Here is a 25,446-nt window from a genome sequence, read left to right as displayed (position 1 = left end):
TATAGGTATAGATATTAAATATAGATACAGGTATCTTTTTGGCACTAGTGGTAAAGAACCTGCCAATGCAGGAGACATCAGAGACACTGGTTCGATCCCTGGGTTGGGAAGATCCCCAGGAGGAGAAAATGACAACCCACTCCAGTATTCTTGCCTGGAGAATCCTAGGCAAGAGGAGGAGGAGCCTGGTGGGTTACAGTCCACAGAGTTGCACAGAGTCGGACAGGACCAAAGTGCTTTGCACCCATGTAGCATGCACCTTTCAAAGGGTTTTAGAATGTATTCTGGCTTGACATCATAGGACAAAAATAAGTAGGTATCTTAACCTCAAAAAAGCATCAGTAAAATGCCCTTCGTAAAAGGGATTACATGTAGCCATCTCCATAAGCCATAGGGAAGGTATTTCAGTCCAAGTAAAGACTCTTGAGAGTCCCTTGGACTGCAGGGGGATCCAACCAGTACGTCTTAAAGGAAATCAGTCCTGAATATTCACTGGAAGGACTGATGTTGAAGCTGAAGCTCCAGTACTTTGGCCACCTGATGCAAAGAGCTAACTCATTTGAAAAGACCCTGGTGCTGGGAAAGATTGAGGGCAGGAGAAGGGGATGACAGAGGATGAGATGGTTGGATGGCATCACCTACTCAATGGACATGAGTTTGGGTAGACTCCAGGAGTTGGTGATGGACAGGGAGGCCTGGCGTGCTGCTGTCCATGGGTCGCAAAGAGTCAGACACAACTGAGCTGACTGACGGAAAGGTAAACAAAAATCATGACTTTAAAAAAAAAAAAAAAACTAATTACAAGGACTTACCTGTGGTCCAGTGGTCAGAACTCGTGAATTTCCACTGCAGGGCACACAGGTTCAATCCCTGGTTGAGGAGCTAAGATTCCACATGCTGCAGGGCACAGCAAAAAAAAAAAAAAAGCCTAATTACAGAGGTAATAACACACAAATCTCAGAGATTAGTAGCTTTTCAGAAATGCAAATTGGCACATCCATGGTTGAGTTTAACTAATGTCGTATATTTGCTTGACAAGTATTTAGTGGTCAGCTCCTGGGTACTAGTGTGCAGGGCTCTGTGACATTGAAACATCACTTCTGCTACCCACAGCCTCACGTAGGAATGACCATGACCGCAAGCCCAGGTCTGGCGTGGCGGGGGGGCCGTGGAAGGGGTGTTTGAGATTCTAAGCTGGGCCCGAGGCAGAGGTAGACGGGCAGAGCACTGTGGAGGAAGAGGCACTGGGTCCGCGAGGACATGGACCGTGCAGCTCAGCATCGCGTCATAGCCTGCTTCTTGCACCTGCAGGCAACCCTACCCTTGACCCACAGCGTGGACCTGCAGTGGCTGGTGGAGTGGAACGCTGTCCTGGTCAACAGCCATTACGACGTGAAGAGCCCTTCCCACGTCTGGATTTTCGCCCAGTCTGTCAAGGACCCCTGGGTGCTCTGCCTCTTCAGCTTCCTCCGGCAGGAGAACCTGCCCAAGCACTGCCCCACCGCCCTCAGCTACGCCTGGCCCTACGCCTTCACGCGGCTGCAGTCCGTGATGCCCCTGGTGGACCCGAAGTAAGGGGCCCCTACGCTTCCCTCTGTTCTGCTTGTTTTACCGTAATTTCCCCCTTTTACATTTTATATTAGAGATCGGGATAGAATCCTCTAGCTTCTGAACAGGGCTTCCTAGGTGGCGCTAGTGGTTAAGAACCCCACTGCCGATGTAGGAGTTTCTGAACATCCTACTACAGAATTCTTAGTGTTGAGTAAAAACAGGTTAAAAGTTCATGTCTGGAGCTAGTTTCTTCCCCTCCCTTAATCATCAGTGTGATTATCTGACTATAGAATCTCAGCCTCTTACTGGTTGAAAGGGTAGAAAGTTCTATTCAACTCTCCAACCAATAGAGACGTTCCCTGTCCAGACAGTCCTGGACAGGTAATTGTTCAACTCAGCTGGGGCCCTTCCCAGCATCTTTGTTGAATAAGTGATACCTTAAAATCCAGAACTTAGTTTTCCCTCTTGTTTTCAACCCCATATTTCTAGTAGCCCTATTAATGCCAAGAAAACCAGCACGGCTGGCAGCGGAGACAACTACGTTACGTTGTGGAGAAATTACCTTATTCTTTGTTTTGGAGTTGCAAAACCCAGTATTATGAGCCCGGGACACTTACGAGCCTCCACTCCAGAAATAATGGCCACGACACCTGATGGTACAGTGAGCTACGATAACAAGGTGACATGACATGCTTCAGAAGAATTATTCTGTAAGGTTTTTTTTTAGCTTGTCTGTCTAGAGTTCACAGTGCACGTTGCACTGTGCCTGCCATCTGGAGTATATGGGATCAGAGTTTTCATCCTACACATTTCTAAATTCCATTAAGTGTTTGTGTGAATAATTTATTATTCCTCCCCTGACAATTGAGAAACTGAAAATAAAGGGAAATTAAGGAACTTGCTGGAAATCGTAGAGTGACTGGTATTTATCAGTGCCCTGAGGCTTGGTGCCCCACATACTGCATTTCTCTCTCGCCTCATCGAGTACTCACCTTTAACCTGGGTCTTGATTAAATTATCTTGTTAAAGATGGTTTTGTGGATTTACATAGTTGTGTTTTCAATTAATTGATTTTAGTTGGAGGGTAATTACTTTACAATATTGTGATGGTTTCGGTCACACATCAACATGAATCGGCCACGAGTGTACATGTGTCCTCCCCCGATCCTGAACGCCCCTCCCGCCTCCCTCCCCACCCTGTCCCTCTGGGTTGTCCCCGAGCTCCGACTTTGGGTGCCCTAATTCATGCATTGAACTCACACAGGTCATCTGTTTTACATATGGTAATGTACATGTTTCAATGCTGAGATCCCCTGTGGCTCAGTGGTAAAAAAAAAAAATAGTTTTGTTGGTTTTTTTTTTAAAAAGAAGACTGTTATAATAAGAATGTTCTTAGATTTTATGTTCCAGGTGAAAATTGCATTCATTGTGTTGTTTTTAAATTTTCGTGTTTTTTTTCCTGAAACGATGGCAGTGCCTTGGGATGTGGTTCAGTACTTGAAAACTGTTACAATGGAATCATCATTTGGTTAAAGGAAGCCTCAGTTATCATGTTACCTCTTTTTCACTTTTCATCAACTTGTTTCAGGCCATAGGCACCCCATCGGTGGGCGTTCTGTTAAAGCAGTTGGTGCCTTTGATGAGACTTGAGGGCATTGAGATCACAGAATCCTTAGTTTTAGGATTTGGAAGGACAAATTCCCTTGTCTTCAGGTACGGTAATCTTGTTCTGAATTTGTATATACTCCTGCTCTCATAGTTACTGCTTCCAATTCAAGTTTGAGTTTGCGTGTTGGTGTGTGCCTGGAGAGGCTGCAGGCTTTGCACAGTTCCCTTTATGTCCTCGTGGGTTTTCATGCATGTGACATTGCGATTGCCTCAAATTTCACTTTCAGTCATTGCAACTCTGATTTTACCTTTCAGATGTTCTCTCACATACAGGCTTTATTTTAGATAACTTTAAATGAAGTTTAAACTTTTAATGAAGTCAGTGTCAGTCCCCAGTTAGCTAGATTGTTCAGAGGCCGTAACATCAAAATAGTGAGAGTCTGCTCATCAGCCACTCAAACAACAGACTCTCAAAGGTTGATCATCGACAGAGTATTTTCAGGGGTGTCTGTGACATGTCACACATGCTAGTCTTTCTGTAAGATGATGTGTCTGCCTTAAGAGAACCGCCATGTCTCATGTCTGGATTCCTCTAATCCAATAACCATTTCATCTAAGGCAGTGTCAAAGCATTTTCAAAGAATCCTCATAAAATGTTAGTTTAGGCTGCCTCTCATAATTTTATTTGGCAATAAAAGCCTATAAGGACAAAAAAAAAAATCTTAGTTTTTGATGTACACAGAAAATGGAAAGCTCCAAGCATCTGTGAGAAATTTATTGGAAAAATAAAGATTAATGAGACATTTTAGGAGCGACTGAAAAATATGTTACAGTATACACTCGAATTTTATCCTTTAAAAATGTAACTGAGTTCTGACTATTTGAGTGCCAGTTAACCAGTGTTTTACTACTTATTGATTGATTAGTTAAGACAATGCATCATATAGAAATATTACAAGAGGATAGTAAAAACAATCACCTAATGTCTTTCTCAAAGAACCTAAGGCTCTTTTGCACATCTTACCCTCTCAGTATTCCTAGGAACAGGAAAGATGATGCAATTTACCAGCCACCTGGATGTAGAAAAATCAATGTCTCAGTGCCCTTACTGGTAAAATTGTTACAATAAATAAAAATAAATTATATCTCCCTAATTTTAAAAAACTGGTATAATTATAGAATCTATCGTACAGATTTATTGAGGGCATTAAATGTAAAAATGTACATAGTAAATGTTTCATAAAGATTGCTATTAGATGAGGAGACTGTTCGTGTTATTTAGTAACACTGACTCGATTAGTGTTATTTCCATTTCTTTGATGGAGAAATTCTAGCATCTGTATTGGAGGAATCTGGAATGAGATGCAGGATTTCTTTTTGTCAGGAGAGAATGCCATAGTTTACCTTCCTTGGATTTCCCTGTGTTTAATAATGGTACAAAATATTCTGCCAGAAAATACAAGATTTTTCAAACATAGAGCAGATTATGGACAAAGTACCTAGCCACAGGCTAGACCTCCTAATGCTGTCTGTTATGACAAAGCAGTTCAGAAGTTAGTTTCTAAAGACAACAGCTGATTAGTGGGTATAAAGCTGAGCATTTGATCAAATGGGAACAGATGGAAGTGTATACATGTAATATCAGACATGTATCGATATGAAAAAATTTGTTTACTTTTACTACACAAGAGAAAAGGTTTTGATGCGACCCTCAATATTGAAATACTTGCCAAAATGTGCATTCATCATCTAGCTCAAATAAAAGAGTTTATCTCTGAAATTCCCAAAAGACCTCATTTTAAAATGAACTCTTAAGACAGCCCCCTGAGCACAGATTCCAAAAGTGGCACCATAGTCATCACATCTGTTTCTTTTGCTCTAATTGAATTAAAAAATTTATTAATCTTCATTCCCACAGCCTGTGAGAAAGTGCTTTGAATTTAGTAAACACAAAATATTGTTGACTTAATTGTTCAGGTAGAGGTTTTTGCCATAGAGTCTCCAGAATATTATCAAAATCAAGTCCACAAATGTGTAGTGAGTCCAAATTATACACATAGCACTGGGGTAAGACTGGTTATACAAAGTGCAGGCCACTGCCTGTTTCTAGCTCACCACATGACAGGGAAATGGAAGGCAGGGGAGATTTTGATGTCAGAAGCAAGTTTAAAAAGCAGATTTGGGAGTATTGAATGGCTATATATTGTGACAAAGTTGGTGTCAATTAATAATGAATTCTAAATGCTGACTTTTTCATTCATAGAGAATTGGTAGAAGAACTTCATCCATTAATGAAAGAGGCTCTGGAACGAAGGCCAGAGGTAAGATTTTGAATTTAAATAATTAATGCCTTGGTTTATCTGGACAGTAGTGTGAATTTAAACCATACCCAGTGGTTTGCTGTCAAGAGTACGAACATATTAACATGCTTTTAACAACGAATCTTACTATTTTAACGTTGGTTATTTTCATTTTTTCTTAGAGTATTTAGTATAATCTGGGTCCAACTTTAAAAGATTTTAAGTCCTAAGCTTGTGAAAGAAAAGGAACCTAAATAATCATGTGTATGTTAAAATATTATAGTCTTTTTGCAAAAGTTTTAAGATTGAATTTTGGGTTTTAGTCGGTTAATTTTTTTTTTTTACAAGGAGCTGAGAAACCAGGAACATTATTTGTTTCCTCTAGTGTATAAAGCTCTTTCTTCAACATTATCTTCCCTGAAGTGAACTCTGAAAAGGATAAACTTATAATGCAGCAGAATTAGAAATTAAACCGAGTAAGACTAAAAGAGAAGCTTCCCATGTAGTAGATAAGATACAAGCAGCAGCGGAAGCCCGGCAGTTTGCACAAGAACAGTGTTACCAGATTTGGCGCGACTGTTAGTGTCTAGAGTGCTTTTCCACTTTTTTCTGATGCTTTAGTTTTTCAGCAGTGTCGGGGAGCCTCCAGGAAATGAGGCTTGTTGACTCTGAACATTTCCAGCTCAGACATTTACTGACCCACTTGTGATCTGTTTCTCTATAGCTTGTGATAACAAGCATTTCTCTAAGGATTAGGTAGCAAAAAAAGTACTTTTTTGTCTTTTGTGTTTAGAAAATTAAAAATGACTAGATTACATCTTTCTTTTTTAAAGCAGAGTTGACATTATTGTGTCCACATTTATAAGTGATATTACCTCTTCCTAAACAGAACAAAAAACGCCGAGAACGGCGAGACTTGTTAAGGCTACAACTGCTTCGAATTTTTGAACTTCTGGCTGATGCTGGTGTCATAAGTGACAGGTAGGAGGGAAATTATACTGAGCTGAACTCTGCTCATTAAACTGATGTGTTTGCCCGTTTTGTTATGTTTTTTTTATTTTTCCTTTCTCTTTTCTTTTTTTCTTATTTTTATTGAGGTATAGGTGATTTACAATGTTGTTAATTCCTATTGTATAGTGAAGTGATTTGGTTATACATATATACACACACACACATTCTTTTTCTTAATATTATTTTCCATTATGGTTTATCAAAGGATTTTTTTTTAATTGGAGGGTAATTACTTTACATTGTTGTGTTAGTTTCTGCTATATAATGAAGCGAATCAGCTATACTGCACATACATCCCTTCCCTCTTGAGCCTCCCACCCCTCCCGCATCCCATCCATCTCAGTCATCACAGAGCACCAAGCTCAGCTCCCTGTGCTACACAGCAGCTTCCCGCTAGCTGTTCTTTATTTTATATATATATATACACACACACACACACACACACACGACCTTTAACTTTTACTTAGAAAGGTCCAAAAGAGCTTGTTTTTTTTCATATACACTGCATATACATCAAGAACAAATTTAGCATGTGAGTTCTGACAGTGAACCTTATTTTCTGTGAAGCATATACTACTTTGACATCAACGACTAATCATCTAAAAGTTTCATTTCCTTTTGTTCCAGCACCAATGGAGCCTTAGAACGGGACACTTTAGCCCTTGGAGCTTTGTTCTTAGAATACGTGGACCTGACCCGCATGCTCTTAGAAGCTGAAAATGATAAAGAAGTGGAAATTCTTAAAGATATCCGGGCACATTTTAGTGCCATGGTTGCCAACTTGATTCAGCGTGTTCCAGGTACAGCGATGCATCACTGCAGATGACCTTTCATGCTTGAAGTGACATTTGTGGTACTCATTGCCGTGTTTTCCTCTCTGAACCTACTGGCCTGTGTGCAGGTCTGGGATGGGTTCATTTATATGTTTGGAAATACTTGAAGATATGCTTGAACAGACTGTGGACACGCAGCACAGAGTTGGAAGGGGAACAACAGGAATTGCATTTGGCTTTGTGCTCATGATTATTTCTATTCTTTGTTTTGGTTCACATCTGAAAATGAACCTGTGTGATTTCTATAGGAAGAAAGTAATTCAAAGGGAACATTCACAGAGGCTTTATTTTTTTCATTCTTGTTCTGCTCATCTGTGAACATATAATCTCAGCAATATTTCTGCTCTTAATTCTATCCAATCCACACATTATATTGAATTCTATATATGTTAATAAATTATATTATTTATTATTGTATTAATATTAAAATTATAATAATATGATTATATTATGTTATTTTTTTCATAGAACAAAGTGGATCTAAAGCATTTTCGTCTAATAGAAGCAAAAGAGAATAAAAATAGTTTGGTGTAAAAATAGATTACTGTCATTAAAATTTTGTGACATAATTATAAAAAGCTGAAAATCATCTGTTCTGCTTTTTCATTATGATTTAACATTATGATGTTGTAAAACTTTATTACCAATTCTCCTCATTTTTGATGACCCTAAATTATGATTTAACTTCCTTTAACTTAAATTCCAGTTAAGGAATTTTTGTTTGAAATAGACAGTCTACACATAGTATTTTACAGTTCTTCCTAAAGACACAGCAGCAGTTAAGAGAACATTTACTGTGTAAGGAGTAGCTGAGTGGAAGGTGTTGCAGTTTTTCTAGACGTTACTTAGAAAACAGTGTCTGGGAATCCATTTTCTGTTTTCCTGCTCTGAGACAAGATGCTGTTGACTGACACATTAGGAGAGGAAAGAAAAATAGGCTTGACTTTTTAAATCCATATTTCATTACCTAAAGAAATCTTGAGTTAGAAAAGGAAATTGCTCCTTTCCCCAAAACTTAAGAATCATGCTTAATAGCGATGTCAACTGTATTCACTGTATTTTTCAGTATAGTAGACTCTTAGCCTGTGTTTTCTCTCTAGTTCACCACCGAAGATTTCTCTTCCCTCAGCAAAGCCTGAGGCATCATCTTTTCATCTTATTTAGCCAGTGGGCAGGACCCTTCAGCATTATGTTCACGCCCCTGGATCGTTACAGTGACAGAAATCATCAGATTACAAGATACCAGTATTGTGCGTTAAAGGTAGGTCACCTTTGCCTCGTGAAGGACTTTTCAGATTGATGATCTCTTTCCTTAAACAACCATGTCTTACATAAGGGTAAAAAAAATAATATTGTATGACATGGTAAAATACAAACACACATGCAAAAAAAATCAAGTATATACACCTATATAAGTACATAACTTCACTCTATACATTCTAAATATCTATACACGCTATACATTCTAAAATATGTGCACATGAACAAAATAGAGATCGCTGTTAACCATGTAAATATTCCAATTTTGCTCATAATTTCAAAATGCAGAAATTTTCCAAGGTTCCATTTTTATCTAAAGATTTCTACTGTATGAAAACCTTAGTTTTTGCTTATTTTTACCTGATAGTTCAGTTGGTAAAGAATTTGCCTGCAATGCAGAAGACCCTGGTTCAATTCCTGGGTCAGAAAGATCCACTGGCGAAGGGATAGGCTACCCACTCTAGTATCCTTGGGCTTCCCTTGTGGCTCAGCTGGTAAAGAATCTGCCTGCAATGCGGGAGACCTGGGTTTGATTCCTGGGCTGGGAAGATCCCCTGGAGAAGGGAACAGCTACCCACTCCAGTATTCTGGCCTGGAGAATTCCATGGACTGTGTAGTCCATGGGGTTGCAAAGAGTCGGACATAACTGAGTGACTTTCACTTTAAGTAGCTGCCTTGCCAATTAACTTCCAACTTAAAATGTGTATGGATATAGATATATATCCTCATGTTTAAAACCTGTGAAGGGCTGCATTCTCTTTTTAATCTCCTGCCATCCTAGAAGACTCACAGAAATAAGCTTCTACACTACCAGGACTGTTGAAAAATTTCAGAACCATGATTCCTTACAGCTTAATTTCCTTTAGAAAACTAATTGTATGTTGACTGTGTCATACATGTCAGAAGTTGCTAACTGTCAAATTCACCTTTGCCTCAGTGGAGCTAATATAAGCCATGGCCCTGACAGTCATTTGGACCTATTGATTAGATAGTAAATCAAGGTCTTCCCTTCTCTGGATGGCTGAGTCCCTTTGCTATCTACCTGAAACTATCACAACATTGTTAATTGACTAGCTTAATATAAGATAAAAAGTTTTCATTAAAAAAAAGATCTTCCCTTCTCTTGCTTTCTCCCCACCTCAAAGGAACTAAAGTTTATATTCTTCATTTTCTTTAGCTTTGATTAAAATCATAGTTATCTATTTCTACATTTGTCATAGCTTGCCAGTTTAGTGCATTAGTCAAATATTTGTTAAGTTTCTGAGTTCAGTGTATTAGTCAAATATTTGTCATCAAAATGAAATTTGAAAAGCTATATTTATCATAGGCAGAATTCATTCACTTGAAATCACTGAAGGTAAGCTTATTTTAAATCCTGTGAAATGGTCATTTTGTTTTGAATATCTCAGCCATACATTATAAAGATTTATTATAAAAGTACATGTCTACAGAGTTCAATTTACGGGTTTTGACTGTCGTAAAAAGAGACAAAATTGGCGATCTGGCATTTTTTTAATTGAATCTACTAAGGAATACTTTAAAATCTTGTAGACATAACTGCTTTAAAAGCTGCTGCTGCTGCTAAGTCGCTTCCGTCGTGTCCAACTCTGCGCGACCCCATAGACGGCAGCCCACCAGGCTCCCCCATCCCTGGGATTCTCCAGGCAAGAACACTGGAGTGGGTTGCCATTTCCTTCTCCAATGCATGAAAGTGAAAAGTGAAAGTGAAGTCGCTCAGTCGTGTCCGACTCCTAGCAACCCCATGGACTGCAGCCCACCAGGCTCCTCCATCCATGGGATTTTCCAGGCAAGAGTACTGGAGTGGGTTGGCATTGCTCTAAAAGACCCTTGTCGTTTATAATCTGGTAGTATGTGTTTTAAAGTCAATTGCGTATCATTCAGTCATGCAGGACTCATTTGGAGGTTGTGTTCTGTTTTGTTTTCAGGCAATGTCAGCAGTGTTGTGCTGTGGCCCAGTGTTTGACAACGTGGGCCTTTCCCCAGATGGCTACCTATACAAGTGGCTTGACAACATTCTGGCTTGTCAAGATTTACGAGTAAGTACTAGCCAAAAATACATTGTTCTAAATGTCTTGATTGTTTCATCTTGGTTTGGTTGGTACTGACATGTCTAAGCATTGTTCACAACACAGTCTCTTCACACATTAGCCACAGAAGTGTAGGCTTGTTTGTTGCTTACATTACACTATGATGCATCAGAATAAAAAACATAGTAACATTTACCAAAGTTGACCATAAACCAGGCCATAAAGCAAGTCTCCACAAAGTTCAAACGATTGAAATGACACAGGCTGTATTCTCTAATCACAGTGACACTAAGCTAGTAATAGATAATAAAGATAGTTAAGACATACTCTTCCAGATACAGTGATTTAAAGAATACATAAAAATAGAAAGAAAAATATTTTTAACTGAAGAACAATGAAAACACTACTTACTAAACGTGTGGGTTGTAAATAAGGCCTTGCTTAGGATGAATCATATATTGGAAAGAAAAAATACTGAGGTCAGTCACCTAAGTATCCCTTTCATGAAGTTAGAAAAAGCATATCACACTCAAAAAAAGCACACTGAAGGAAATAATAGAGATAAGAGTACAAATTAATTAAAGAGGAAAAATTACTAGAAATGCACATTTAAATCAAAAACTTGAATTTGTTAAGACTAATAAAATTGGTAAATCTGGGAAGTCTGATCAGAAAAGATAAGACATGTGTCAATCAACCTCAGAAATGTAAAGGGTCATTACTACACATGCCACAGATGCTAAAAATAAGGCAACATATAAACATCTTTGTGCCAATAAACTTGACATTCTAGATAAAATAGACAAGTGTCTAGAAAACACAGCACAAATGGAAAATCTGAATAGTCAGATAAGTAGCAAAGAAATTTAATCTATAAGTGAGAGTGTTCCCACAAAGACAACTTTAGGACCAGTTGACATTATGGATTAATTCAACACTTAAGAAACAGATTGCAAAGATTTAATACAAATCCTTAAGGAGAAAACATATAGAAAGGAAACACATCTGGATATATTTTATGAGACCCACATAATCTTCATACTAAAACATGACAAGGATTTAATAATAAAGACAACTAAAAGGCAAATTCATTCTTGAACATAGATATAGAAACTTTAAGCAAAATATTAAAAAATTGAATTCAGTGTATGTTAAAAAGAGGATTCCTCATGATCAAGTTGAGATTATTCAAGAACTGCAAGATTGTTTTAATATTCAAATGTTCTTCAATTCATTTGTATATTAATTATATTAATAAAGTCTCAGGAAGGAAGTATCTTCTGATCATCTTAATAAGATGCAGAAAGAGCATTTAATAAAATTCTACATTCATTCATGAGGGCAATTCCTAATGAAACAAAGAATAGAAAAGAACTTAGTTTGATAAAGGGTATCTTAAAAAAAAAAAACCTATAGTAAACATTGCACTAAATAGTGAATATTGAAAGTGTTGTCTGAGATTTGAATGACCCAGGAAGCCCACATTCACTACTTCCATCAACATTATACTAAAGATCATAGCCAATGGATTAGAAAAGAAAAAATAAGATAGCAGAAGTAAAAAAGAAGAAACAGTTTGTACAGAAACAGATGCACAGACTTAAAGAATGAATTTACAGTTACCAGTGGGGAAGAGTTGCAGGGAGGGATAGCTTGGGAGTTTGGGATTAACATGTATACACTGCTATACTTAAAATAGATAACCAACAAGGACCTATAGTATAGCACAGGGAACTCTGCTCAATACTGTGTAACAACCCAAATGGGAAAAGAATTTGAGGAAGAATAGACACATGTGTAAATGTGTCACCCTGCTGTACACCTGAACTGACACAGCACTGTTACTGAACTGTGTGCCAACGTAAGATAAAAATGGGAAAAAAGTGTTTGTGGATTTAAATGTGAAAGCTGAAAAATTCAAGTTTCTAGAAAATAAAATAGGATAATGTAATCCCTGGAGTTAGGGAAAGATTTCTTAAACAAGATGCAAAAATTACTAACCATCAGGAAAGACATCAGGAAGTTAATAACTTCTCTTCACCAAAAGACACCATTAAGAGTGTAAATGGGCTGGTTGTAGAGTAAAAGAAGATATTTGTAACATGGAGCCAACAGAGTTCTTATCTGGAATATATAAAGGACCTCTACAAATAAACACGGTAAAGACACTCATTAAAAAAAAAAAAGGAACCAGAGAATTAAACAAGCACTTTACAAAAGAGATTATCCAGTACATGCAATGTAAGACATATACAGAAATATTTAAAGCAGTATTACGAAGTCAAGAGCTGGAACAACCCAGATGTTCATCAGTAGTAGAATGAATAAATTGTGGAGCAATCATGAATTAGAATATTATGCAACAATGAAAACAAATAAATGTAGATGCCTTTTAAACATAAATTGAGTGAAAGACACAAAATTATGTATATTACATATTAATACCATAATTCCATTTAGATGGAGTTCACACAGCTCCAACTATTCAGTGGTGGTAGAAATCAGGATGCTGTGCTCAGTTGTGTCTGATTCTTTGTGACCCCATGGACTGTCACCTTCCAGGTCCTCTGTCCATGGAATTCTCCAGGGAAGAATATTGGAGCAAGTTGCCATTTCCTACTCCAGGGGATCTTCCCAACCCAGGGACTGAACCCATGTCTTTTGTGTCTCCTGAACTGGCAGGCAGATTCTTTACCACTGCGTCACTTGGAGAGCCCAGAAATCAGGAGAATGGTTATTCTTGAGGAGGGCTTCCCTGGTGGCTCAGATGGTAAAGAATCTGCCTGCAATGCAGGAGACCCGGGTTGGAAAGATCCCTTAGAGAAGGGAATGGCAACTCACTGCAGTATTCTTGCCTGGAGAATCCCATGCACAGAGGAGCCTGGAGGGCGACAGTCCATGGGGTCACAAAGAGCTGGACACGACTGAGCAACTTTCACTTTTACTTTCTTTTCCCGACTATGCACCAATAAAAAAAAAATTTTTTTTAAGTAATTTTCATATACAGTAAAGTTCTGAGCCCATACCCTATAACATAAGAACAAACAAGTCATTATTTTTCCTTCCCCAATATGATTGCTATGGATGGGAGAATAAATAACTTCAGCAAGAAGTGGGAAAATGTTATTTTCTGAGGGGAAAATAGCCCCCAGACACCAGGCTTGTCCTGGATGAATGTGACCATCCAGTATTTAACAGTAGCTTCAAGAATCATCAGTTAATGATCCTGTTCTATTTAGCATGATGATCTTTTCATATGAAAGTCTGATTTAAAAGTGTTTATTGATAGCATATGTCTTTCTCAAAGATTGTCAGCTAAGGTGCACACAGTGTATTTAGTAATCAAGCCTAATAAACATACTCCTCTGATCTTTTTCCATAAAAGATTTTGTATGCATAAAGGCTTTCCTTTTATATATTTAATTTTATAAACCAAATACATATATTGTTCAAAAATATTTTAAGCAAATATTTTCAAGTATTAAATATTTGCCGATGAAGTCTCTGTCACCTTTTCAGAGTTAAAAATAGAGAATGAGTGGACCCTGTATGATAGACTGACAGTGACTCAAATTTAGTTTATACATTTCAATTTCCAGTTCCAATATTGCATCCTTTTAAAGACCTTTTTGTGGAATAAAAATTAATCAAGATGGATGTTCAGTCTTCCCTTTCCTTTGGCCCAATTTACATTCACTAAGCTCTGTTGTTGTGTCTTTCCTAGAATAGTATTTCATTAAACATGAGGGATTGCTTTTCTCCATGTATTCAGGTTCATCAACTTGGCTGTGAGGTTGTCGTCTTGCTACTGGAACTAAATCCTGACCAAATAAATCTTTTCAACTGGGCGATTGACCGATGCTACACTGGTTCCTACCAACTTGCGTCTGGTTGTTTCAAAGCCATAGCTACTGTGTGTGGAAGCAGGTATGGATTCTTTAACTGGAAGCTACTGGTCACTGACAACTACAGATTAAGGTTGCCCTTCATCATAATGAGAACTGATTGAGAATTGAGAGCTGATTGTTTTTGCAGACATCCAAGTGGAGTAAATTCTAAGGAAATAGAAATGGCCTATCCTTCCCCAGAAGATAGACTGTTCTAAGTTCACAGCTACATTGAGTTTTCATTCTACCAGGAGAATGGTTTGTAGTTCAACCACCCTTCTTTTTTAGTAGCCTGGAAATTTATAATGAGGTATTATTATATATTTTGTTTAAGGAATTTCTAGAAATATTTGTGACAAGTATGAACTATAAGCCCTTCAGCCATTTTGAGACCAAACTAAACTCAGGAAGCAACCTAAAAACATTAAATCTGTCTTGTTCAAAACTTGAGAAAGGAAGAAGAGGGAAAAAAAAAAATATGTGTCTCCTGGGATTCCAGAGATTATGCTTTTAAAAACACTGCCTTTGCTATGTAAATCAGTCATTCAGCAGAGTCGTTCATCTCTACAGTTTATTGAAATAATTTCATAGCTAAGATGAAAGGGTTAATAAAGACTCCCAAGATTACAACAGCTCTTCCCAAGATAGAGCTTATTATGTATTACAAATGGAAAGACGGCAAGCCGACCTTTATTTTTGAAAGGACTCATATAGACTGTTAATTGTCCCTTTTAATTAAATATGGCATTTTAAATAGCTATCCTGAGCTACCCGATAAAGGGAATAAAAGTAAATTCATTTTAAATTCCAATCTTTTATGGTTCTAAATTAATAAGAACAGAATTTTAGAAGACATCTACTTTCAATAAACCTAAAATGAACATGCTATTTAAAGAGACAAGTTTCTCTTTAGTATTTTTCTTTTATGAAGATGGTAGATAACGTTTCATGTCTAAAGCATTCATCTTCCATAATCTTAGTAGTAAAATTTTTATTATACACAGATTTTAATTTCCATAAAAGTCATATCAGATGATAATCTAAACTGTCTGATTTTCCGTCGGTTTATTTCTTGATGTCAGCAATACTAAATAAATGACATTTATCCTATAGGATATTAACAAAATAACATTTTTTTAAATAAAAGTCTCTTTCTCTGGAGAATTGTTTTACTTTCAGGTATTTCAACATTCTAAAAACAAATTTCTGCTCTTTGATTTTAAAGAACATATTTAGAATCTATGACTTGGACCATAAGTTCATCTGACAAAAGTAAGAGGAATAAAAGTTTCCTCTCTTTGCTGCCCTTCTCCCAGTGAACTTGGTTTGAACTGTCTCAGTCAAATTTATTTCATTGCATAGCCATCTCATAAAATATCACAGTGCATTCCTCTGAATAAATCTAGATTTTTTTTAGGGAGCACAAATAAATGTTTTTATGAATTTAGCAATATAGTCTCAATTTCAATAATATCCCAGTCACAAAAATATTAGGTTATAAAGCTCTCTGTGTTTAGAGTAGGTTTTGAAAGATAGCATCCTAAAATATTTTGGTTTCTTAAACAAATATTGCCTATCAGCTTACACATCTATTCTGAGGGAAGGTCAGGGCCAGATGCTGCCATGGCTGTGACCTCTCTGCTAAGACAGTGACCAGCACTTGTCATTTCTCAGCACAGGGATGTTCAGAATTTCAGGGTTCAGCTGTGGCCTGAATTTGTTCTCTTTTCCCATAAATTGTCAGTCTTTGTAGTTTAGATAAGTCTCCAGATTTGTTTGAGCAACTTTGCCCTTAGGTTTTCAGTATTTTTTTCAAAAGCACTTCTGGTGTTTTAGACTTGTCTTCTGTAAGTTTACTTCTAAAAAAAAAACACCCAAATCACTTATGAAATAATCTGTTCCTGAAAAGTCACACACAAACTAGATCATGTTTTAAATTCTTGAAACAAGGTATCTGAACAGTAACTCCTACAAGACATACTCTAAAGCAAAGAATTCTTCCTGTAATTACTTTATTTTAGTATATATATAACAATTACTATATATTATATATAATAATCGGAGAAGGCAATGTCACCCCACTCCAGTACTCTTGCCTGGAAAATCCCATGGATGGCGGAGCCTGGTAAGCTGCAGACCATTGGTCGCTAAGAGTCAGATATGACTGAGCGACTTCACTTTTACTTTTCACTTTCATGCATTGGAAAAGGAAATGGCAACCCACTCCAGTGTTCTTGCCTGGAGAATCCCAGGGACAGGGGAGCCTGGTGGGCTGCCGTCTACGGGGTTGCACAGAGTCGGACACGACTGAAGTGACTTAGCATAGCATATATAATAATTACTATGTATTATATATAATAATTACTATATAATATATATAATAATTACTTTATTTACAATATATGATCGAATATTCGCTGTATTTTTGTAGGAATATGACAACTTATAGGTAGATTCATTTATTAAGGAACCACTTGTAATTGACTTTAAAATACCTAAAGGATTTAACATTTTAAAAATGTAGATGAAAATTTTCTGCCTTTAGAATTTTTACATAGCTAGTATATAAATCTTTATATTCGACAGCTGTGACAGTAGGAAAAAATGGTTCTCCGCATTCTTTTCAGTTCCTTTTATTTCTATAAATGTGTGTGTGTGTTGTGAGCTTGCTGGCCTCCAGTCAAAATTATAACTGTAATTATAATACAGTCTGACTCTGCTGACGTTGAGAGATTTGGAAGTCGGAGTGGAACGTCAATAAGACCAGGGAAAGTGAAGATAAAAGTAGAAAGTGATGGTAAAACTGATATTAGTTTTGAAGGCTTTTTCATGATATGGTTCATATTTGAGTAAGAGCTATTAAATGCAGCTCAGTACTATAATTCAGCACAAAAGACAATAGTTCACCTGTCAGGCAGCATTAGTTCCAATAACTGGCTCCTGTGTGTGTTCTCATTAAGTTTTCCATCAATTCCAAATTATATCACTTTAGAACAGATTAGGAAATTGAGAAAGAGACTAAATGGCTTTTCAAGGTTGTCAACCAAGGTAAATAATGTGCTCTCTATTAAAAGTATAGACCACTTCCAATCACTGGCTTAATTCAGCAGAATTCTCTTCAGTTTTAATTAAATACTTAAGAATTCATTGTTTTCACTCTTATTCTCCAGAATACTCCTCAAATATATTTAATAGATGTTTTAGAAGTATATACAAGATCAAAGTTTTAATTTTTAAAGAATTCAGTTCAGTTCAGTTGCTCAGTCGTGTCTGACTCTTTGCAACCCCATGAATCGCAGCATGCCAGGCTTCCCTGTCCATCACCATCTCCCGGAGTTCACTCAAACTCATGTCCATCGAGTCAGTGATGCCATCCAGCCATCTCATCCTCTGTTGTCCCCTTCTCCTCCTGCCCCCAATCCCTCCCAGCATCAGGGTCTTTTCCAATGAGTCAACTCTTCGCATGAGGTTTAAAGAATTATGTTGGGTTTATTTTTGGAGGTGGTTTTTATTGTCATTGTTGTTTATATGCCTGTCTTGCCTTAACTATAAGTCTTTCCTAATTTAAATCAGGTACAGCAAACTTGAATTATTTTTTTAATCAAGTTTTTTTTTAATTTATTTATTTTAATTGGAGGATAATTACAATATTGTGATGGTTTTTGCCATCTATCAACATGAATAAGCCACAAATGTACATGTGCCCTCCCCGTTCTGAACCCCCCTCCCACGTCCTTCCCCATCCCATCCCTCTGGGTTGTCCCAGAGCACCAGCTTTGAGTACCCTGCGTTATGTATCAAGCTTGCTGGTCAGCTATTTTACATATGGTAATACACATGTTTCAATGCCACTCTCACATCATCCCACCCTTGCCTTTTCCCACAGAGTCCAAAAGTCTGTTCTTTACGTCTGTGTCTCCTTTGCTGCCTTGCGTGTAGGATTGTCAGTATCATCTTTCTAAATTCCATATATATGTGTTAATATAGTGTTTGTCTTTCTCTTTCTGACTTACTTCAAAACTTGAATTCTTAAAAGTAAATGTCCCACATTTTTTAAGAGAATAGCATCCACCTCTTACCAAAGAAGTCAACTCTTTGAAAGCCTGAAAGCCTGTCTTTCAGGAATTCCAGTCGTCCTCCCTAACTGGTGATGTGCGGCCCCATTTGGTTGTGTCACCTGGAGAATTTCGGCAGAGCACAGAGTTTGGGAATTTGGACTCTGGAAACATAATGTCTTGAGATTGAATTCTACCTCTGTCTCTCATTAAGCTGTGTGATCTTGAACAACTTACTTCAAATGCTTACTCATTTGTGAAATACGAGTGGTAACAGGGTTAGGGTAAGGATTAAAGAAAAACAATCTCTTGACCAAAGGTCTAGCACATAGTAAGCACCCTGTAAACACTATTATTATTACTATGATTATTCAACAGCTATTGGAGGCAAAGAGCTATGATGTAATCATATCAACTAGTAAAATCCATTTCTCTTTAGAAGAACTCAAAATTGTCTTGAGTTTCATCAGTTAGTTCTAGATAAGCCAGAGGTAATGGGTATTTCTCAAATTCTTCAAAATTTCCTCTCTTTCAGATGGAAAAAAAAAATCAGTTTTATTTCTTATTTACTTTCTGAACCACATCTACCTTTTATATTTATTTTACCATTTTATTTTTATTCCGTATGATCATAGCTGTCTTTCTTTTATCCTTCCACTATCTATGCTGAATAATTAAATACTGAAAAATGTAAGATTATGTTTCTAAGCCTACTTTAAATGTCTAGGTACAGATGTTTTATTTGTACTCTTGCACTCATTGGAGAGCTTTCTGATTTTTTCCTTCTCTGGGTTTCTTTCATTTTCTGTATCTGTATTGCTTCTTTCAGTGTGGTTCCCCTTCAATTCCATAACTCAGTTTTAAGTGGCTAATTGAATTCCCTGATTACATGGTTAAGGGCATAACCCTGCATAAGAGGGCAGCTTTGTCTACTCTTCTCCTGCCTTTAAATCCCCAGTGATCCCTAGTAGTTTCTTATGTTTATTTATATAAAAATATATATGTATTAAGTCCCAGAATCAGAGACAGCAATGTACGTAAGACATCTCTGCTACTGTAGGGCTCAGAAGAAATTTACCTTTCTGTTTCCACAGAAAGGTTTGTTTCCAGATACTGCAGTTCATAAGAATTCTAAATTAGACTGATCATGAAATGACCTATTGTGGGGTGTCTAGGAGGTGGACAGCACAGTGGTTAAGTGTTTGAATTCTTGGGAGTCAAACAAATCTGGGATGGAATCCAGGCTCCACTCCTCCTCCCTGACCTTGGGTGAGAATTTAAAATCTCTAAGCCTCACAGGCTTGTTGTGAGGATTAAGTCAGAAATCTTGTTAAAGGACTTGGTATGGTAACTCGCACAAAGTCAGCATGTCATAACATAAACATTACCCACAGCTCATCACCATCCTCACCACCGTCATTTGGGGAGCTTTGCCCAGTTTCTCATCAACCTTGTGCATTTTTGTTCATTTAAAATTAGAGTCCTAGAAAAGTAATCATGTTAGAGTGCTAATTGGTAAAACCACTTTGGACAGTAGTATAGCAGCAGTGTCTACCAAAATTTTAAGTATGCCCTTGGACCCTGCATGACCTTGTCTAGAAATCTGTTCTAAAGAAATACTTGCCCATTTGGTGTTTGCGAAGTTATCATAGTGAAAAAAATGAAAATAACCTTTAAACATCTGTCAGTGTGTGTCCAAGGTTGGCTTTCCCAGGAAATAGAACCCTGCGGTGGAGATTTGAGTTCAGGAAATTTATTAGGGAATGTCCTTGGGATCAACGTCTGTGAGGAAGTGAGGGAGACAGGACCCGGTAGTGGAAAGAAACTTCAAGCAATCCCACGGGAAGCACTGCTGGGGACCGTGCCTGACCTTGGTCTAGGCGGTTCCCAGAGAAGGATTCAACCAGAGAGATCAGCCTCCAGCATGGTAGTGGGAGGATGGAGCACCTCTGACCTAAAGGGAGGTCTAGGCGGCACAGCATCCATGATAAGAGTGGTTATTTATGGTTTGTCCATAGTATAGAGCAGGGCTTCTCCAATGGCTCAGATGGTCAAGAATCTCCCTGCAGTGCAGGAGACCTAGGTTCGATCCCTAGGTCAGGAAGATCTCCTGGAGAAGGAAATGGCAACCCACTCCAGTATTCTTGCCTGGGAAATCCCATGGACAGAGCAGCCTGGTGGGCTACAGTCCACGGGGTCACAAAGAGTTGGACGAGACTGAGTGACAGACCCTTGATACTGTGGAACCCTGTACAGCTGCTGAGAAAACTAAGGTGAGCCTCACTGTCCAGTGAGACATGGACATGTAGGTAGTATAAGCACATTTAGGTTTAAAATCCTGTGTACTGGGGGAGGGGTATTTTGACATGTATAATCTTTCAAGAAGCTATTCTCTATGCATAGAGTGCACCCCACGTTACCCCTTCCGTGGCCTTGCTAACAATCCCCCTGTCTCCTGGTGCTTCAGAACTCAGTTTATTTGTTTCCTCCTTGGAAGAGTATCCTCTAACCCCAAGTCTGATGTAGTGTCCCTTGTCAGGATTTTTGTATCATCTACAGACAATCCCAGGTTCCTCCTCATAACTAGACTGTACATGTCTCCTTAACTCAACTGTGAGTTTCCTTTAAGAGAGGGCACCAGCCTGACTAACTTAATATCATCAGTACTTTGCAGATGTTTGATGTTTGGTGCTCAATACATTTAGACGGATCGAATGAAAATATTTTAAATTAGTGAGCTGCTGAGTTTAGACATATTGTCTTCTGTCTTTTCCTCTTGTTCTTGGTTTTCATCAAAAATCTATTAGCAATAGGTAGACTTTTGTGTTCATTGAGCTGATTTGACAATATTCAGTTTTAACCTCAGAGAAATTTCCCTTCACCTACTAATAAACAACAGATGGGAACGGTGAAATGGGCTTGGGAATGTCCTTAGTAAGTGTGACTGAGGTCAGTGTGCTGTCTAGAATTTTGAGAGGTAGTGATTTATCAAGGTTACTAGTCAGGCTATCCCATAAACTGTACTGTTTTGTTTTGTTTTAGGAACTATCCCTTTGACATAGTGACGCTGTTAAACCTTGTTCTGTTCAAGGCCTCTGACACCAACAGAGAAATTTATGAAATCTCCATGCAGCTCATGCAGGCATGTATCACTGACTGCAGAGAAACTTCCATCCCTGAACACAAAAAATGGAAGTGGTAGTTGATCACTGGATTGCTGTTTATTGATACACGTTCATGTATTTCTGCATATCACTGGTGGATATGATGAGTGAGAAAATAATACTTAATTATCTCTAAACTTAGGCAGTAACTGATGCTTTGCCTTTCATACAGTATTAAAATATGCATTCATTAGTTTTATTACTAAACTGTATTCAATATAAATACTCTTGAGATAGCCAGCCAATGCTTTTTCATACTGTTTATACCTTTCATATTTCTTTTTTTTTTATTGTGGACACATGATAATGGTATAATTTTAATAAGTCATAGTAGAAAACTGGTAACAATATTATCTCAGTTTTACAAATACGCATTTTTATATGTGTTTACATGAAGCTACTGTCCTACTTCTTTCTAGATCCTTGAAGCCAAGCTTTTTGTGTACTCAAAGAAAGTAGCCGAACAAAGACCCGGCAGTATCCTGTACGGGACGCACGGCCCGCTGCCACCCCTCTACAGCGTGTCACTGGCCTTCTTGTCATGCGAGCTGGCCAGGATGTACCCCGAGCTCACTCTTCCTCTCTTCTCAGGTACCGTGAGATAGTCAGTCATGGCATGTGTGGTCCTTTCTGCCCTAAGTATTCTTACTCTGAAAATTCTAGTGTAATTGAGAGTCAAAATTGTTGATAATAAATTCATCAATCAAAATTGCATTGGGCTAAGTTCAGTTATCCCTGGAGTAGGAAATGACAAACTGCTCCAGTACTCTTGCCTGGAAATTTCCATGGACAGAGGAACCTGGTGGACTTCAGTCCATGGGGTTGCAAAGAGTCGGACACGACTGTGTGACTGAGCACGCGTGCAAGTTCAGTTCCATATAAAAGTAAATTCTAGAATGCCCTTAAATATGAAAGAGTGTGTTTATCTAAAACAGTGTGGGTATAAACAAACATAGCACAAGTGTGAGGATGCTTAGATGAGTCATAATCACTATGTATGTAAAATTTCCCCAAGAAATTAAATATGAGTGATATAACCTTATCCCCTGGAGGGGGAAATGGCACCCACTCCAGTATTCTTGCCTGGGAAATCCCATGGATAGAGAATCCTGGTGGGCTACCGTCCATGGGGTCACAAAGAGTCAGGCACGACTGAGCATGTGCCCACACACACACACACACACACACACACACACACACACACACACACACACACACACACTCTCTCACACGTTACTTCTCATACAAGTAATTGCCGTCAGTTGCTTTTTGGTGATGATGTTGATGGAATTTTGCAGCTTGAATGTTGCTACATATATAATTTGTTGAGAGTTTGATTTAGGGCATAAATTTACAAGTAATCTTTGTGAACAATGTTCTGGAAAATCCATTTATTTGAGATAGATTGGTCATATCCTTGCATTGTGCCTGAAACAGTGGGAGGACTCAAGAAAAACCTTTTTGATAAACTAATTTTCTTCTTGGAAAACTAACATTTATTTTTCTTCACTTCGACCAAGATTTGAGTGCTGCCTGTATGCCAGGCACTATGCTTGGATCCTAGAAATACAGAGGCAAATAAAGCAGTCTCTCCCATCAAAGTTTCATCATCTAGTAATAAAGGAAAGTGTATAAGCATATGATTGTGATACAGTGTAGCAAGTGTAATTCTAAAAATTATACTTCTGTATGAGATGCACATTCTGTCTATGAGATGGAAGATCAAGAAGTCCTCAATTATTGGGTCAAGAATATCAGGAAAGACTTCCCAGAGAAGTTGATGTCTGAGCTGCAGTTTGAAAGAAGAGCAGAAATTTGCAAAGCAGATAAATAGTTGACATTGCAGTTGGCAAGTGGATTAGCATTACCGGCCAAGGAAATAGTGTATGCATTGGCTTAGAGGTATAAGATAACATGATGCATTTGAGAGATTATATAGGGGGTTTGGCTAATATAACATGCAGAGAAGGGGGAAAGTTTGAGATGGTTATGGACAGAGAGGCAGAAGTCAATCTTGGAAAGCCTTTATTGTGTTCCTAGGAGTTTGTAGGTCAGAGACTACATATGTGCTCCTTGAAATCCATCAGAAGTCTGTGAACGGGGAGGATGTTCAAGCAAGCTGCTTGGGTTTTGAAAGCCACTCATCAGTTTCAAACAAGAAGAGAGAGGGGTTGAGATCAGAGTGAAGTTTTAGAAAGACTCTTCCTGTAGTGCAGTGAATGGATGACAGAACATCCTGTCTAGAGAGAGGAGAGCAGTTGAGAGACAGCGACACCAGTCCAAGGAGGATGTGATGAGGGCCTGAGCATGAGAGCAGAGGGGGAAACCAGAGTCAAGAGCTATGGGCAGAGCACACAGAGGAAGTGCCTGGTGTGTTATCTGGGAGGTAGGGGAGTGGTAACCCCATCTGGAGAGCTGATTCGAGAAGAGGAGGGTCCAGGCGAGGTAGAGATTATGAGCTCACACTCAGATCAGTTTGGGTTATCGGGTTCAGGTGTCTGTTGGACACCCTCGTGTATGGAGGGCAACCCCAGTGGTAGTGGCTCATGGAAGACCATTGAGGACAAAGCCACAGGACTAAATGAGGTCACGAATGGAGAGAGTACAGAGTGAAAGAAAAAAACCAGGACCCCAACTTTTAAGGACCAGGCCAAGGAAGGGTGAGGGAGCAAAGAGGGAAGGGAGGCATGTGTATGGAAAGAGAACACCTAGAGGGTGTGTTTCATGGAGACCTAGAGAAGACAGGACTTAGGTAGAGGGAGTGAGTGGTCCACAGCCTCCTACAGAATAGTGAGACCCTGGGGGATAAAGTCTGAAGATAACCCTATGAATTTCACAGTTCATTGGTAACTGTCTATCATTTCCAGGGAGAAGTAGCAGCAGAAGCCAGACCTTAGGGGCTTGGCTGAGAAAGAAGCAATGAAAGAGAGGATGGGGCTTACGGTGGATGCAGTCAGAGGAGGAGCTAGATTTGAGCTTGTTTCAAGGGAGAAGCTGGTAAGAGGAGAGAGTCTGACAATTGGAGAGAGAGAAGAGACACAGTTTAGGAGATTTGACAAGGAAAGAAGCTCATGTAAGGAGTTGCAAGCAAGTTCAGCCTTAGTTTCTGTCAAGAATTGACCTTTTGGCTATTTCAACTTATGAGAAATAACTTTTATAAAATGGCATGGAAAAATAAGGAGATTATAATGAATTCCTAGCCTTTGTTTATACTGCCTTTACTATTAAAAGCCCTGCGGTGAGATTTTTACTGCCTGTAGTTTCATATGACTTAATTCCTTGTTAAGAAGCCAAGCCAGTTATTTAGGTCTTGTCCAAACAGCCAGAAAATGATCTAGCATCCCACTGACATTGTCTTACAGTCTATTTAATTCGTTTCTGGAGAGGTGAATGATGTCTGCATGTCACAGCATTTTTTTTTTTTTTTCCTCTCTTTTCCCTTTAAAACCTCTTTACGACTGATCTGGAAGCATGGGGTATCTCAAACAGAGATCCCTACCCTCTCGGACTTATGACTAACAGACAAGATGTAGTAGACAGCATCAATAAGGAAATTGCTTATAAATTGTATAAACATGAAATTTATAAATACAAACTTGTTTTACATAAATAAGTAATATGATAGAAGGCGATTACTGCTCCAAAAAGTCTGTAGATTTTTTATACCACTGTTGAAAGATGACAGTCTTACAATAGTTGTCCCTATGATTGGAAAGATTTATTTCTCTC

The 25,446-nt window shown here is 38.2% G+C and overlaps 1 protein-coding gene across 17 annotated transcripts in view; it reads left to right on the top strand.

Moving 5' to 3' along the window:
• The window catches only part of FRY (FRY microtubule binding protein), a 428,392-nt gene that overhangs the window by 327,038 nt on the left and 75,908 nt on the right, over positions 1-25,446 (top strand). For all 17 annotated transcript variants that reach the window (XM_055542409.1, XM_055542410.1, XM_055542407.1 and 14 more), the window contains 11 exons: positions 1,312-1,571; positions 2,041-2,230; positions 3,140-3,264; positions 5,423-5,480; positions 6,349-6,440; positions 7,098-7,270; positions 8,404-8,564; positions 10,510-10,620; positions 14,384-14,538; positions 21,596-21,695; positions 22,137-22,308. In XM_055542409.1, the coding sequence (XP_055398384.1) occupies positions 1,312-1,571; positions 2,041-2,230; positions 3,140-3,264; positions 5,423-5,480; positions 6,349-6,440; positions 7,098-7,270; positions 8,404-8,564; positions 10,510-10,620; positions 14,384-14,538; positions 21,596-21,695; positions 22,137-22,308 (1,597 nt within the window). The remainder of the gene's footprint in view (positions 1-1,311; positions 1,572-2,040; positions 2,231-3,139; positions 3,265-5,422; positions 5,481-6,348; positions 6,441-7,097; positions 7,271-8,403; positions 8,565-10,509; positions 10,621-14,383; positions 14,539-21,595; positions 21,696-22,136; positions 22,309-25,446) is intronic.

This window comes from Bubalus kerabau, chromosome 12 (assembly GCF_029407905.1).
Source record: "Bubalus kerabau isolate K-KA32 ecotype Philippines breed swamp buffalo chromosome 12, PCC_UOA_SB_1v2, whole genome shotgun sequence".
Classification (NCBI taxonomy): domain Eukaryota; kingdom Metazoa; phylum Chordata; class Mammalia; order Artiodactyla; family Bovidae; genus Bubalus; species Bubalus kerabau.
The sequence above is the reverse complement of the archived record's forward strand: the minus strand, read 5'-3'. Positions and strand labels throughout refer to the sequence as shown.